General features: G+C 53.2%; 1 protein-coding gene across 5 annotated transcripts in view; it reads left to right on the forward strand.

The window, feature by feature from the left end:
* LOC101751687 (putative uncharacterized protein FLJ22184-like) overlaps positions 1-15,664 on the forward strand; it is a 54,810-nt gene extending 39,146 nt beyond the window's left edge. For 2 of the 5 annotated variants that reach the window (XM_040696158.2, XM_040696153.2), the window contains exon 9: positions 15,374-15,664. In XM_040696158.2, coding sequence (XP_040552092.1) covers positions 15,374-15,649 — 276 coding nt within the window. In that variant the 3' untranslated portion in view covers positions 15,650-15,664. Of the gene's footprint in view, positions 1-6,349; positions 7,083-7,349; positions 7,591-7,764; positions 8,031-8,551; positions 8,970-9,092; positions 9,213-9,336; positions 9,798-10,014; positions 10,724-15,373 lie in introns of those variants that run through there. The other 3 variants (XM_040696154.2, XM_040696157.2, XM_040696155.2) reach the window with 3 other exon arrangements.
* The last annotated feature ends 1,377 nt before the right edge of the window (positions 15,665-17,041 follow it).

Here is a 17,041-nt window from a genome sequence, read left to right on the forward strand (position 1 = left end):
GTTGGGGTAGAAAGGTCCTTGAAGATCATAGAGCCATGGGATGGTTGGGTTGGAAGGGTCCTCGAAAGTCATAGAGTCATGGGATGGTTGGGTTGGAAGGGTCCTCGGAGGTCGTAGAGTCATGGGATGATTGGGATGGCAGGGTCCTTGAAGATCACAGAAGTATGGAATGGTTGGGTTGGAAGGGTCCTCAAAGGTCATAGAACAAGGTAAGGGTTGCATTGAAGGGTCCTTAAAGGTTATAGAGCCATGGGATGGACCTTACAGTTCATAGAAGGATAGGTGGTTGGGATGGAAGGGTCCTTGAAGATCATTGAGCCATGGGATGGTTGGTTCGGAAGGGTCCTCGAAGGTTGTAGAGCCATGTGATAGTTGTGTCTGCAAGGTCCTTGAAGGCCACAGAGCCATGGGATGGTTGGGTTGGAAGGGTCCTTGAAGGTCACAGAGCCATGGGATGGTTGCGTTGGCAAGGTCATTGAAGGTCACAGAGCCATGGGATAAACCATATAGATCATAGAATGATGGGTGTTTGGGTTGGAAGGGTCCTCAAAGGTTGTAGAGCCGTGGGATGGTTGCATTGGCAAGGTCCTTGAAGGTCACAGAGCCATGAGATGAACCATACAGATCATAGAATGATGGGTGGTTGGGTTGGAAGGGTCCTCGAAGATCACAGAGCCGCGAAGGGTTGCATAGAAGGGTCCTTAAAGGTTATAGAGCCATGGGATGGACCTTACAGATCATAGCAGGATAGGTGGTTGGGTTGGAAAGGTCCTTGAAGATCATAGAGCCATGGGATGGTTGGGTTGGAAGGGTCCTCGAAAGTCATAGAGTCATGGGCTGGTTGGGTTGGAAAGGTCCTCGAAGGTCACAGAGCCATGGGATGAACCATATAGATCATAGAATGATGGGTGGTTGGGATGGGAGGGTCCTTGAAGATCATCAAGCCATGGGAAGGTTGGGTTGGAAGGGTCCTTGAAGGGCAGAGAGATGTGAGATGGTAGGGTTGGGTTGGAAGGGTCCTTGAAGGGCATAGAGCCATGGAAAGTGTTGGGTTGGAAGGGTCCTTGAAGATCATCGAGCCATGGGATGGTTGGGTTGGAAGGGTCCTCGAAAGTCATAGAGTCATGGGATGGTTGGGTTGGAAAGGTCCTTGAAGATCACAGAAGTATGGAATGGTTGGGTTGGAAGGGTCCTTACAGATCATAGATAACAGAATGATGGGTTGGCCTGGTCCTTCAAGATGATAGAGCCAAGGCAGGGTTGGATTGGAAGGGTCCTTGAAGATTGTAGAGTCATGGAATGGACCTTCTAGACTACAGCACCACTGAATGGTGGGGTTGGAAGGGTCCTGACAGATCACAGAACGACAGATTGGTTGTGTTGGAAGGGTCCTTACAGATCACAGAAACACAGAACGGTTGGGTTGGAAGAGTCCTTACAGGTCACAGAACCACTGGATGGTTGTGTTGGAAGGGTCCTTACAGATCACAGAAGCACTGAATGGTTGGGTTGTGTTGGAAGGGTCCTTACAGATCACAGAAACACAGAATGGTTGTGTTGGAAGGGTCCTTACAGATCACAGAACCACAGACTCGTTGTGTTGGAAGGGTCCTGACAGATCACAGAACCACAGATTGGTTGGAAGGGTCCTTACAGATCACAGAAGCACTGAATGGTTGGGTTGTGTTGGAAGTGTCCTTACAAATCACAGAGCCACAGGGAGGTTGTGTTGGAAAGGTCCTTACAGGTCACAGAACCACAGGATGGTTGTGTTGGAAGGGTCCTTACAGATCACAGAACGACTGAATGGGTGTGTTGGAAGGGTCCTGAACGATCACAGTAGCACAGAACTGTTGGAAAGGTCCTTACAGATCACTGAGGCACAGAATGGTTGTGTTGGAAGGGTCCTTACAGATCACAGAAGCCCAGATTGGTTGTATTGGAAGGGTCCTTGCAGATCAAAGAACCACAGATTGGTTGTGTTGGAAGGGTCCTTACAGATCGTAGAAGCACAGAACGGTTGGGATGGAAAGGTTCTTAGAAATCACAGAACCACAGATTGGTTGTGTTGGAAAGGTCCTTGCAGATCACAGAAGCACAAAATGGTTGGGTTGTGTTGGAAGGGTCTTTACAGATCACAGAAGCACAGAGCGGTTGTGTTGGAAGGGTCCTTACAGATCACAGAAGCACAGAGCAGTTGTGTTGGAAAGGTCCTTACAGATCACAGAAGCACAGAGCGGTTGTGTTGGAAAGGTCCTTACAGATCACAGAAGCACAGATTGGTTGTGTTGGAAAGGTCCTTACAGATCACAGAACCACTGAATGGTTGGGTTGGAAGGGTCCTGACAGGTCACAGAACGACTGAATGGTTGTGTTGGAAAGGTCCTTGCAGATCAAAGAACCACAGACTCGTTGTGCTGGAAGGGTCTGACAGATCACAGAACCACAGACTCGTTGTGCTGGAAGGATCCTGACAGATCACAGAACCACAGACTCGTTGTGTTGGAAGGGTCTGACAGATCACAGAACCACAGATTGGTTGGAAGGGTCCTTACAGATCACAGAGCCACAGAGCGGTTGGGTTGGAAAGGTCCTTACAGATCACAGAGACACAGAGCGGTTGTGTTGGAAAGGTCCTTACAGATCACAGAGACACAGAGCGGTTGGGTTGGAAAGGTCCTTACAGATCACAGAGACACAGAGCGGTTGTGTTGGAAAGGTCCTTACAGATCACAGAGCGGTTGTGTTGGAAAGGTCCTTACAGATCACAGAAGCACAGAGCGGTTGTGTTGGAAAGGTCCTTACAGATCACAGAGCGGTTGTGTTGGAAAGGTCCTTACAGATCACAAAAGCACAGAGCGGTTGTGTTGGAAAGGTCCTTACAGATCACAGAGCCACAGAGCGGTTGTGTTGGAAAGGTCCTTACAGATCACAGAAGCACAGAGCGGTTGTGTTGGAAAGGTCCTTACAGATCACAGAGCCACAGAGCGGTTGTGTTGGAAAGGTCCTTACAGATCACAGAAGCACAGAGCGGTTGTGTTGGAAAGTTCCTTACAGATCACAGAGCGGTTGTGTTGGAAAGGTCCTTACAGATCACAGAAGCACAGAGTGGTTGTGTTGGAAAGGTCCTTACAGATCACAGAGCCACAGAGCGGTTGTGTTGGAAAGGTCCTTGCAGATCACAGAAGCACCGAGCGGTTGTGTTGGAAAGGTCCTTACAGATCACAGAACCACTGAATGGTTGGGTTGGAAGGGTCCTGACAGGTCACAGAACGACTGAATGGTTGTGTTGGAAGGGTCCTTGCAGATCAAAGAACCACAGACTCGTTGTGTTGGAAGGGTCCTGACAGATCACAGAACCACAGACTCGTTGTGTTGGAAGGGTCTGACAGATCACAGAACCACAGATTGGTTGGAAGGGTCCTTACAGATCACAGAAGCACAGAACTGTTGTGTTGGAAAGGTCCTTGCAGATCACAGAGCCACAGAGCGGTTGTGTTGGAAGGGTCCTTACAGATCACAGAAGCACAGAGCGGTTGTGTTGGAAAGGTCCTTACAGATCACAGAGCCACAGAGCGGTTGTGTTGGAAAGGTCCTTACAGATCACAGAGCCACAGAGCGGTTGTGTTGGAAAGGTCCTTACAGATCACAGAGCCACAGAGCGGTTGTGTTGGAAAGGTCCTTACAGATCACAGAAGCACAGAGCGGTTGTGTTGGAAGGGTCCTGACAGATCACAGAAGCACAGAATGGTTGTGTTGGAAATGTCCTTACAGATCACAGAAGCACTGAATGGTTGGGTTGTGTTGGAAGGGTCCTTACAGATCACAGAAACACTGAATGGTTGTGTTGGTAATGTCCTTACAGATCACAGAGCCACAGAGCGGTTGTGTTGGAAAGGTCCTTACAGATCACAGAGCCACAGAGCAGTTGTGTTGGAAAGGTCCTTGCAGATCACAGAGCCACAGAGCGGTTTGTGTTGGAAGGGTCCTTACAGATCACAGAGCCACAGAGCGGTTGTGTTGGAAAGGTCCTTACAGATCACAGAAGCACAGAGCGGTTGTGTTGGAAAGGTCCTTACAGATCACAGAGCCACAGAGCGGTTGTGTTGGAAAGGTCCTTACAGATCACAGAGCCACAGAGCGGTTGTGTTGGAAAGGTCCTTACAGATCACAGAAGCACAGAGCGGTTGTGTTGGAAGGGTCCTGACAGATCACAGAAGCACAGAATGGTTGTGTTGGAAATGTCCTTACAGATCACAGAAGCACTGAATGGTTGGGTTGTGTTGGAAGGGTCCTTACAGATCACAGAAACACTGAATGGTTGTGTTGGTAATGTCCTTACAGATCACAGAGCCACAGAGCGGTTGTGTTGGAAAGGTCCTTACAGATCACAGAGCCACAGAGCAGTTGTGTTGGAAAGGTCCTTACAGATCACAGAGCCACAGAGTGGTTGTGTTGGAAAGGTCCTTACAGATCACAGAGCGGTTGTGTTGGAAAGGTCCTTACAGATCACAGAGCCACAGAGCGGTTGTGTTGGAAAGGTCCTTACAGATCACAGAGCCATAGAGCGGTTGTGTTGGAAAGGTCCTTACAGATCACAGAGCCACAGAGCGGTTGTGTTGGAAAGGTCCTTACAGATCACAGAGCCACAGAGCGGTTGTGTTGGAAAGGTCCTTACAGATCACAGAGCCACAGAGCGGTTGTGTTGGAAAGGTCCTTACAGATCACAGAGCGGTTGTGTTGGAAAGGTCCTTACAGATCACAGAGCCACAGAGCGGTTGTGGTGGAAAGGTCCTTACAGATCACTGAAGCACTGAATGGTTGGGTTGTGTTGGAAGGGTCCTTACAGATCACAGAGCCACAGAGCGGTTGTGTTGGAAAGATCCTTACAGATCACAGAAGCACCGAGCGGTTGTGTTGGAAAGGTCCTTACAGATCACAGAACCACTGAATGGTTGGGTTGGAAGGGTCCTGACAGGTCACAGAACGACTGAATGGTTGTGTTGGAAGGGTCCTTGCAGATCAAAGAACCACAGACTCGTTGTGTTGGAAGGGTCCTGACAGATCACAGAACCACAGACTCGTTGTGTTGGAAGGGTCTGACAGATCACAGAACCACAGATTGGTTGGAAGGGTCTTTACAGATCACAGAGCCACAGAGCGGTTGTGTTGGAAAGGTCCTTACAGATCACAGAGCCACAGAGCAGTTGTGTTGGTAATGTCCTTACAGATCACAGGGCCACAGAGCGGTTGTGTTGGAAAGGTCCTTACAGATCACAGAACCACTGAGTGGTTGGGTTGGAAGGGTCCTGACAGGTCACAGAACGACTGAATGGTTGTGTTGGAAAGGTCCTTGCAGATCAAAGAACCACAGACTCATTGTGTTGGAAGGGTCCTGACAGATCACAGAACCACAGACTCGTTGTGTTGGAAGGGTCTGACAGATCACAGAACCACAGATTGGTTGGAAGGGTCCTTACAGATCACAGAAGCACAGAACTGTTGTGTTGGAAAGGTCCTTGCAGATCACAGAGCCACAGAGCGGTTGTGTTGGAAAGGTCCTTACAGATCACAGAAGCACAGAGCGGTTGTGTTGGAAAGGTCCTTACAGATCACAGAGCCACAGAGCGGTTGTGTTGGAAAGGTCCTTACAGATCACAGAAGCACAGAGCGGTTGTGTTGGAAAGGTCCTTACAGATCACAGAAGCACAGAGCGGTTGTGTTGGAAAGGTCCTTACAGATCACAGAAGCACAGAGCAGTTGTGTTGGAAAGGTCCTTACAGATCACAGAGCGGTTGTGTTGGAAAGGTCCTTACAGATCCCCCTCTGGCTGAAGGATTCCCCCACATCTGACCCCACATCTCCTCTGTGTTGGGTTCCCCCGTGTCCCATCCCGCTGTGCCCACGCAGTCGCTCTCCTCCCATCACCACCTCCCTCCCTGAGCCTTCCCCTCCCCACGCCGCCCCCAAACTCTCACCCTGGCCCCATAGCAGAGCGAAACCCCACATCCCCCACCCCCAGAGCTCCCCGATATGCCGCAGTGGGGGCTCTGAGGACCATCACAGCCCCCCCCTTTGCCATCCATCGGGTCCTGGCAGGTATCACCGCGATGGCACGCGGGACGCTGATCCCACAGCCGTACACTTCCATTCTCACTCCTCTCGTGCATAGGGGACGGTCGGCCGTGCCGGGAGCTCTGCGTCTCCCATCGCCCCCAACCCCATACGGGGACCCCATTTAGGGCCGGGGGCGGGGTGGGGCGCCCCCTCGGGCTCAACCACTGACGGAACCTTCTCTTCTTTCTCTTTTTTCTCTCTCTCTCTCGTCCCGGGATCCCACTCGGAAAAGGGAAGGAGAGAGGATGGCTCGGCTGCGCGCTGCGTCTTGGGCTCGGGTTCCCTGGATGACTTCATCCACGTGCCCTACGAGTTCTGCTAACCGACCCGGATACCCCATCCCGTCCCATCCCATCCCCCCCTCCGACCCGGGCCCCGAGCCCACCGGTTGCCCCTCGGCTCCGATGCGGTCCCACGCGGGGGGCCGGGCTCCCCGGGAAGCCTCGGGGGGGGGAAACGTGGGGGTCTCAGCCCCACGTTGGCCATGCTGTGGGCAGGGCTGTAGGCGCAGACTGAGCTCCCTGCGCACGGAGCATCGGTGGGCCATCGGAGCGTTGGGGTGCTGCGGTTCCCGTGCCTATTTCCTTCCCTCCCCGCACCCCACACGCTCAGGAGCCCCCCGGGGGGTGGGCACTGAGCCCCCCTGGTGGGCAGAGAGGGTTGGAGGTGAGCGTGGCTGTCCCCGTACCGCAGAGGCCTTTGGGGAGCTTTGGGGTGCGTGCAGTGGGGATGGGGGGCAGTGGCTCTGGGTCTCCGTGTCTGGAGGGAGGGGGGTCCATCCGTGGGGCTATAGGGGGCGGCTGCAGTGGGGCGGACTCTGAGCGCTGCGTTGACACACGTTGGGTGGTCCCGTGGCTCTTCGCATTGGGTTTCCCATTCCTCTTCTCGTTGGGGTTCCCCATTCCTCTCTGTTTTAGGTTATCCCATGGCTCCTCATTGGGGTTTCCCATTCCTCTTTGTTTTAGGTTATCCCATGACTCCTCACTGGGGTTTCCCATTCCTCTTCTCGTTGGGGTTCCCCATTCCTCTTTGTTTTAGGTTATCCCATGGCTCCTCATTGGGGTTCCCCATTCCTCTTTGTTTAGGTTATCCCATGGCTCCTTTCTTTGGGGTTTCCCATTCCTCTTCTTGTTGGGTTATCCCATGGCTTTCCACATTGGGGTTTTCCCATTCCTCTTTGTTTTAGGTTATCCCATGGCTCCTCATTGGGGTTCCCCTTCCTCTCTGTTTAGGTTATCCCATGGCTCTTCTCGTTGGGGTTTCCCATTCCTCTCTGTTGGTTTATCCCATTCCTTTTCTCATTGGGTTATCCCATGGCTCCTCATGGGGTTTCCCGTTCCTCTTCTCGTTGGGTTATCCCATGGCTCCTCATTGGGGTTCCCCATTCCTCTTTGTTTTAGGTTATCCCATGGCTCTTCTCGTTGGGGTTTCCCATTCCTCTCTGTTGGTTTATCCCATTCCTTTTCTCATTGGGTTTCCCATTCCTCTTTGTTTTAGGTTATCCCATGGCTCTTCTCGTTGGGTTTCCCCATTCCTCTTCACATTGAGTTATCCCATGGCTCCTCTCATTGGGGTTTCCCATTGCTCTTTGTTTTAGGTTATCCCATTCCTTTTCTCATTGGGGTTTCCCATTCCTCTTTGTTTTAGGTTATCCCATGGCTCCTCATTGGGGTTCCCCTTCCTCTCTGTTTTAGGTTATCCCATGGCTCTTCTCGTTGGGGTTTCCCATTCCTCTCTGTTGGTTTATCCTATTCCTTTTCTCATTGGGTTTCCCATTCCTCTTTGTTTTAGGTTATCCCATGGCTCCTCATTGGGGTTTCCCATTCCTCTCTGTTTTAGGTTATCCCATGGCTCCTCTCATTGGGTTTCCCATTCCTCTCTGTTTTAGGTTATCCCATGGCTCCTCTCTTTGGGGTTTCCCATTCCTCTTCATGTTGGGTTATCCCATGGCTCTCCACATTGGGGTTTCCCATTCCTCTTCACATTGAGTTATCCCATGGCTCCTCTCATTGGGGTTTCCCATTGCTCTTTGTTTTAGGTTATCCCATGGCTCTGCTCATTGGGGTTCCCCATTCCTCTCTGTTTTAGGTTATCCCATTCCTCTTCTCATTGGGGTTTCCCATTCCTCTTTGTTTTAGGTTATCCCACGACTCCTCACTGGGGTTTCCCCATTCCTCTTTGTTTTAGGTTATCCTATTCCTTTTCTCATTGGGTTTCCCCATTCCTCTTTGTTTTAGGTTATCCCATGGCTCCTCTCTTTGGGGTTTCCCATTCCTCTTTGTTTTAGGTTATCCCATTCCTCTTCTCATTGGGTTTCCCCATTCCTCTTCTCATTGGGTTGTCCCATGGCTCTCCACATTGGGGTTTCCCATTCCTCTTTGTTTTAGGTTATCCCATGGCTCCTCATTGGGGTTCCCCTTCCTTTCTGTTTTAGGTTATCCCATGGCTCTTCTCGTTGGGGTTTCCCATTCCTCTCTGTTGGTTTATCCCATTCCTTTTCTCATTGGGTTTTCCCATTCCTCTTTGTTTTAGGTTATCCCATGGCTCCTCTCTTTGGGGTTTCCCATTCTTCTTCTCATTGGGTTTCCCCATTCCTCTTTGTTTTAGGTTATCCCATGGCTCCTCTCTTTGGGGTTTCCCATTCCTCTTCTTGTTGGGTTATGCCATGGCTCTCCACATTGGGGTTTCCCATTCCTCTTTGTTTTAGGTTATCCCATGGCTCCTCATTGGGTTATCCCATGGCTCCTCTCATTGGGGTTTCCCATTCTTCTTCTCATTGGGTTTCCCATTCCTCTCTGTTGGTTTATCCCATTCCTTTTCTCATTGGGGTTTCCCATTGCTCTTTGTTTTAGGTTATCCCATGGCTCCTCATTGGGGTTTCCCATTCCTCTTCTCATTGGGGTTTCCCATTCCTCTTTGTTTTAGGTTATCCCATTCCTCCTCTCATTGGGTTTCCCCATTCCTCTTTGTTTTAGGTTATCCCATGGCTCCTCATTGGGTTTCCCATTCCTCTCTGTTTTAGGTTATCCCATGGCTCTTCTCGTTGGGGTTTCCCATTCCTCTCTGTTGGTTTATCCCATTCCTTTTCTCATTGGGTTTCCCATTCCTCTTTGTTTTAGGTTATCCCATGGCTCTTCTCGTTGGGTTTCCCCATTCCTCTTCACATTGAGTTATCCCATGGCTCCTCTCATTGGGGTTTCCCATTGCTCTTTGTTTTAGGTTATCCCATTCCTCCTCTCATTGGGTTTCCCCATTCCTCTTTGTTTTAGGTTATCCCATGGCTCCTCTCTTTGGGGTTTCCCATTCTTCTTCTCATTGGGTTTCCCATTCCTCTCTGTTTTAGGTTATCCCATTCCTCCTCTCATTGGGGTTTCCCATTCCTCTTTGTTTTAGGTTATCCCATGGCTCCTCATTGGGTTTCCCATTCCTCTCTGTTTTAGGTTATCCCATGGCTCTTCTCGTTGGGGTTTCCCATTCCTCTCTGTTGGTTTATCCCATTCCTTTTCTCATTGGGTTATCCCATGGCTCCTCATGGGGTTTCCCGTTCCTCTTCTCGTTGGGTTATCCCATGGCTCCTCATTGGGGTTTCCCATTCTTCTTCTCATTGGGTTTCCCATTCCTCTCTGTTGGTTTATCCCATTCCTTTTCTCATTGGGGTTTCCCATTCCTCTCTGTTTTAGGTTATCCCATGGCTCCTCATTGGGGTTTCCCATTGCTCTTTGTTTTAGGTTATCCCATGGCTCCTCATTGGGTTTCCCATTCCTCTTTGTTTTAGGTTATCCCATGGCTCTTCACTTTGGGTTTCCCATTGCTCTTTGTTTTAGGTTATCCCATGGCTCCTCATTGGGGTTTCCCATTCCTCTTCTCATTGGGGTTTCCCATTGCTCTTTGTTTTAGGTTATCCCATTCCTCCTCTCATTGGGTTTTCCCATTCCTCTTTGTTTTAGGTTATCCCATGGCTCCTCATTGGGTTTCCCATTCCTCTTCTCATTGGGGTTTCCCATTCCTCTCTATTGGTTTATCCCATTCCTTTTCTCATTGGGGTTTCCCATTCCTCTTTGTTTTAGGTTATCCCATGGCTCTTCTCATTGGGGTTCCCCATTGCTCTTTGTTTTAGGTTATCCCATTCCTCCTCTCATTGGGTTTCCCCATTCCTCTTTGTGTTGGGTCATCCCATTGCCCCATGTTGGTTCTCCCATCGCCCCATGTAGGGTTGTCCCATTGCGCCACGTTGGTTGCCCCATTGCTCACGTTGGGTGCCCCATTGCCCCACATTGGTTGCCCCATTGCCCCATGTTGGGTCCTCCCATTGCCCCACATTGAGTGCCCCATTGCCCCATATGGGGTTTTCCCATTGCCCCACATTGAGTGCCCCATTGCCCCATATGGGGTTTTCCCATTGCCCCACATTGGTTGCCCCATTGCCCCATGTTGGTTGCCCCATTGCCCCATGTAGGGTCGTCCCATTGCCCCATGTAGGATTGCCCCACTGCTCAGGTTGGGTGTCCCATCACCCCATGTAGGGTTCTTCCATTGCCCCATGTTGGTTGTCCCATCGCCCCATGTTGGTTGTCCCATCGCCCCATGTGGGGTCATCCCATCGCCCCATGTTGGTTGTCCCATCGCCCCATGTTGGTTGTCCCATCGCCCCATGTGGGGTCATCCCATCGCCCCATGTCGTCCCACTGCGCCATATTGGTTGTCCCATTACCCCATAAGGGGTCATCCCATTGCCCCATGTTGGGTTCTTCCATTGTGCCACGTTAGTTGTCCCATCACCCCATGTTGGTTGTCCCATTGCCCCATGTGGGGTCATCCCATTGCCCCATGTTGGTTGTCCCATTGCCCCATGTGGGGTCATCCCATTGCCCCATGTTCGTTGTCCCATTGCCCCATGTTGGTTGTCCCATTACCCCGTATGAGGTCATCCCATTGCCCACGTTGCGTGTCCCATTGCTCAGGTTGGTTGTCCCATCGCCCCATGTAGGGTTGTCCCATTGCGCCACGTTGGTTGCCCCATTGCCCCATGTTGGGTCCTCCCATTGCCCCACACTGAGTGCCCCATTGCCCCATATGGGGTTTTCCCATTGCCCCACATTGGTTGCCCCATTGCCCCATGTTGGTTGTCCCATTCCCCATGTAGGGTCGTCCCATTGCCCCGTGTAGGATTGCCCCACTGCTCAGGTTGGGTGTCCCATCACCCCATGTAGGGTTCTTCCATTGCCCCATGTAGGGTTCTTCCATTGCCCCATGTTGGTTGTCCCGTCGCCCCATGTGGGGTCATCCCATCGCCCCATGCTGGTCGTCCCATTGCGCCATATTGGTTGTCCCATTACCCCATATGGGGTCATCCCATTGCCCCATGTTGGGTTCTTCCATTGCGCCATGTTGGTCGTCCCATCGCCCCATGTTGGTTGTCCCATTGCCACATGTGGGGTCATCCCATTGCCCCATGTTGGTCGTCCCATCGCCCCATGTGGGGTCATCCCATTGCCCCATGTTGGTCGTCCCATCGCCCCATGTGGGGTCATCCCATCGCCCCATGTTGGTTGTCCCATTGCCCCATGTGGGGTCATCCCATCGCCCCATGTTGGTTGTCCCATTGCCCCATGTGGGGTCATCCCATCGCCCCATGTTGGTCGTCCCATCGCCCCATGTGGGGTCATCCCATCGCCCCATGTTGGTCGTCCCATCTCCCCATGTTGGTTGTCCCATTGCCCCATGTGGGGTCATCCATTGCCCCATGTTCGTTGTCCCATTGCCCCATGTTGGTTGTCCCATTACCCCGTATGGGGTCATCCCATTGCCCCACGTTGCGTGTCCCATTGCTCAGGTTGGTTGTCCCATCGCCCCAGGTAGGGTTGCCCCATTGCGCCATGTTGGTTGCCCCATTACTCAGGTTGGGTACCCCATTGCGCCATGTTGGGTGCCCCATTGCCCCATGTAGGGTTGCCCCATTGCTCAGGTTGGTTGCTCCATTGCCTCACGTTGGTTCTCCCACTACCCCATGTTGGGTGCCCCATTGCTCTTTCTGTTGGGTTCTCCCCCTGCCCCACATTGGTTACCCCACTGCCCCACGTTGGTTACCCCATTGCCCCATGTAAGGTTCTCTCATTGTGCCATGTTGGGTACCTCATTGCTCAGGTTGGGTGCCCCATTGCCCCATATGGGGTTTTGCCATTGCCCCACGTTGGCTGTCCCATTGCCTCATGTAGGGTTACCCCATTGCCCCACGTTGGTTGTCCCATTGCCCCATGTTGGGTGTCCCATTGTGCCATGTTGGTTGCCCCGTTGCCCCATATAGGGTTGTCCCGTTGCTCAGGTTGGTTACCTCATTGCCCCACATTGGGTGCCCCAGTGCCCCATGTAGGGTTCTCTCATTGCCCCACATTGTTTGCATCATTGCTCAGGTTGCGTGCCCCATTTGCCCCATGTAGGTTTCTCCCATTGTCCCACATTGGGTGCCCCATTGTGCCATGTTGGTTCTCCCATTTCCCCACGTTGGGTGCCCCATTGCCCCATATGGGGCTCTCCCATTGCTCAGGTTGGGTGCCCCATTGCCCCATGTTGGTTACCCCATTGCCCCACCTTGGTTACACCATTGCCCCACGTTGATTGCCCCATTGCCCCATGCTGGTTGCCCCATTGCCCCATGTTGGGTGTCCCATTGCGCCATCTTGATTGCCCCATTGCCCCATATAAGGTTGTCCCATTGCTCAGGTTGGTTACCCCTTTGCCCCACGTTGAGTGCCCCATTGCCCCATGTAGGGTTCTCTCATTGCCCCACATTGGGTGCCCCATTGCCCCATGTAGGGTTCTCTCATTGCGCGATGTTGGGTGCCCCGTTGCGCCATGTTGGTTGCCCCATTGCTCAGATTGGGTGCCCCATTGCCCCATATGGGGTTTTGCCATTGCCCCACGTTGGCTGTCCCATTGCCTCATGTAGGGTTACCCCATTGCCCCACATTGGTTGTCCCATTGCCCCATGTTGGGTGTCCCATTGCGCCACATTGGTTGCCCCACTGCTCAGATTGGGTGCCCCATTGCCCCATATGGGGTTGTCCCATTGCCCCATGTTGGCTGTCCCATTGCCTCATGTAGGGTTACCCCATTGCCCCATGTTGGGTGTCCCATTGCGCCATCTTGGTTGCCCCGTTGCCCCATATAGGGTTGTCCCATTGCTCAGGTTGGTTGCCCCATTGTGCCATGTTGGTTCTCCCATTGCTCAGGTTGGGTGCCCCATTGCCCCATATGGGGCTCTCCCATTGCTCAGGTTGGTTGCCCCATTGCCCCATGTTGGTTACCCCATTGCCCCCCATTGGGTGCCCCATTGCCCCACGTTGGTAACCCCATTGCCCCACATTGGTTACCCCATTGCCCCCCATTGGGTGCCCCATTGCCCCACGTTGGGTGCCCCAGTGCCCCATGTAGGGTTCCCTCAATGTGCCATGTTGGGTGCCCCATTGCCCTACATTGGTTGACCCATTGCTCAGGTTAGTTGCCCCATTTTCCCCACGTTGGGTGCCCCATTGTGCCATGTTGGTTCTCCCATTGCCCACGTTGGGTGCCCCATTGCCCCACCTCGGTTACCCCATTGCCCCATGTAGGGTTACCCCATTGCCCCACATTGGTTACCCCATTGCCCCCCATTGGGTGCCCCATTGCCCCACGTTGGTTACCCCATTGCCCCACGTTGGGTGCCCCAGTGCCCCATGTAGGGTTCCCTCAATGTGCCATGTTGGGTGCCCCATTGCCCTACATTGGTTGACCCATTGCTCAGGTTAGTTGCCCCATTTTCCCCACGTTGGTTACCCCATTGCCCCACATTGGTTACCCCATTGCCCCCCATTGGGTGCCCCATTGCCCCACATTGGGTGGCACACCTCACCCTTCACGTTGGCTTTTCCCGTTGCTCTTCACGTTGGGTTCTTCCCACCGCTCTCCACCTTCGGACATTTTGGTGTGGGGAGGATGGGGGGCTGAGGGTGGCAGTCGGACCCCTCCCCAAATTAAAGTCCTTTTCCACGAGTGCGGCTGTGCGCCTTCTCTGTGCCACCGTGGGGGGGAGGGGGGGGGGGGGCTGATGTGTGGAGGGCTGATATGGGGGGGGAGGGGGGGGGCTGCTCTTTGGGGTGGGTTTTCAGGGCATGAAACCGAAGAATAGCCCGGGGAGGGGGGCGTGGGGGGAAATGTCACCCCACAGAGGGCAGATGGGGGTCAGATGTGGGGAAATCCTTCACCCAGAGGCGGTGCAGCCCCAGCACTGCTGCCCGGAGCTGTGGGTGCCCCATCCCTGGAGGTGCCCGAGGCTGTGGGGGGGGCCCTGGGCAGCCTGAGCTGGGGGGCAGCCAGCCCACGGCGGGGGTGGGGCTGGGGGTCCCTTCCAACCCAACCATCCCATATCTGTGATCTGTAAGGACCTTCCCAACCCGACCCAACCATCCTATGGTTCTGTGATCTTTAAGGACCCTTCCAACCCGACCCAACCATCCTATGGTTCTGTGATCTGTAAGGACCCTCCCAACCCAACCCAACCATCCCGTATTTGTGATCTGTAAGGACCCTCCCAACCCAACCATCCCATGGTTCTGTGATCTGTAAGGACCCTCCCAACCCAACCCAATCACCCCATAGCTCTATGATCTGTAAGGACCCTTCCAACCCAACCCAACCACCCCATGGCTCTGTGATCTGTAAGGACCCTCCCAACCCAACCCATCTTTTGGCTTTATGATCTTTAAGGACCCTTCCAACCTGACCCAACCACCCCATAGCTCTATGATCTGTAAGGACCCTTCCAACCCGACCCAACCATCCTATGGTTCTGTGATCTGTAAGGACCCTCCCAACTCAACCCAACCATCCCATATCTGTGATCTGTAAGGACCCTCCCAACCCAACCATCCCATGGTTCTGTGATCTGTAAGGACCCTCCCAACCCAACCCAATCACCCCATAGCTCTATGATCTGTAAGGACCCTTCCAACCCAACCCAACACAACCACCCCATGGCTCTGTGATCTTTAAGGACCCTCCCAACCCGACCCAACCACCCCATGGCTCTGTGATCTGTAAGGACCCTTCCAACGCGACCCAACCATTCCATGGCTCTGTGATCTGTAAGGACCCTCCCAACCCAACCCAACCATCCCATATCTGTGATCTGTAAGGACCCTCCCAACCCAACCATCCCATGGCTCTGTGATCTGTAAGGACCCTTCCAAACCAACCATTCCATGGCTCTGTGATCTTTAAGGACCCTTCCAACCTGACCCAACCACCCCAAGGCTGTATGATCTGTAAGGACCCTTCCAACCCGACCCAACCATCCCACGGTTCTGTGATCTGTAGGGACCCTCCCAACCCAACCCAACCATCCCATATCTGTGATCTGGTAGGACCCTCCCAACCCAACCCATTTTCTGACTTTATGATCTTTAAGGACCCTCCCAACCCGACCCAACAATCCCATATCTCTGTGATCTGTAAGGACCCTCCCAACCCAACCATCCCATGGCTCTGTGATCTGTAAGGACCCTTCCAACCCACCCCATGGTTCTGGGATCTATAGGTCTCACTGTGACAACGGGGTCGCTTTCCCTCATCTGTTTCTCCCCCCACTTTTTCTCCCCCCATTTTTTCTCCCCCCACTTTCCCTCCCCGGTATTTCTCCCCCATTTTTTCTCCCCCCATTTCCCCCCCCCCTTTTCTCCCCTTTTCTCCCCCCCCTTTTTCTCCACGCACTCCCCCCAACCTTTTCTCACCGTTTTCTCCCCCCTTTTCTCCTCCCCACTTTTTCTCCCCCCACTTTTCCTCCCCCCCTTTTCCCCTTCCCTTTCCCCCCCACTTCCCTCCCCCCTTTTTCTCCCTCCCTTTCTCCCCCCCCTTTCCTCCCCCCTTTTCTCCCCCCCTTTTCCTCCCCCCCCTTTTTCTCCCCCCTTTTTCTCCCCACCTTTTCCCCCATGCACTTTTTCTCCCTCCCCATTTCTCCCCCCCTTTTTCTCTCCCCCTTTTTCTCCCCCACTTCCACCCCCCTTTTTCTCCCCTTCCCCCCCATCGTTTTTCCCCCCTTTTTTTCTCCCCCCACTTTCACCCCCCCGTTTTTCTCCCCACACTTTTTCTCCCCCCCAATTTTTCTCCCCCCACTTTCCCTCCCCTGTTTTTCTCTCCCACTTTTTCTCCCCCCACTTCCCCCCACCGTTTCTCCCCTTTTCTCCTCCCCACTTTTTCTCCCCCCCAATTTTTCTCCCCCCCCTTTTCCCCTTCCCTTTCCCCTTTGTCCCTCCCCCCTTTTGTCCCTCCCTTTCTCCCCCCCCGTTTTCCTCCCCCCCCTTTTTTCCCCCCACTTTTTCTCCCCCCCTTTTTCTCCCCGCCTTTCCCCCCCCACACTTTTTCTCCCTCCCCGTTTCCCCCCCTTTTTCTCCCCTTTTCCCCCCCATCGTTCCCCCCCTTTTTTCTCCCCCCACTTTCACCCCCCCTTTTTCTCCCCCCACTGTCCCCTCCTTTTCTCCCCCTTTTTCTTCCTCCACTTTTTCTCCCCCCTTTTTCTCCCCCCATTTTTTCTTCCCCCCCGTTTTTCTCCCCCCACACCTTTCCCCCACTTTCTCTCCCCCCATTTTCTCTCCCCCATCTTCCTCTCCCCCCACTTTTTCTCCCCCCCACTTTTTCTCCCCCCACTTTCTCCACTTCCCCCCCCATCTTTCCCCCCCTTTTTTCTCCCCCCACTTTCACCCCCCATTTTTCTTTCCCCCCTTTTTCTCCCCCCACTGCCCCCCCCTTTTCTCCCCCTTGTTCTTCCTCCACTTTTTCTCCCCCCCTTTTCCTCCCCCCACGTTTTCTTCCCCCCGCTTTCTCCCACCATTTCTCCCCCCCACCCTTTTCTCCCCCCACCTTCCCCCCACTTTCTCTCCCCCCACTTTCTCTC

The sequence above is a fragment of the Gallus gallus genome, chromosome 2, assembly GCF_016699485.2.
Source record: "Gallus gallus isolate bGalGal1 chromosome 2, bGalGal1.mat.broiler.GRCg7b, whole genome shotgun sequence".
NCBI lineage: Eukaryota > Metazoa > Chordata > Aves > Galliformes > Phasianidae > Gallus > Gallus gallus.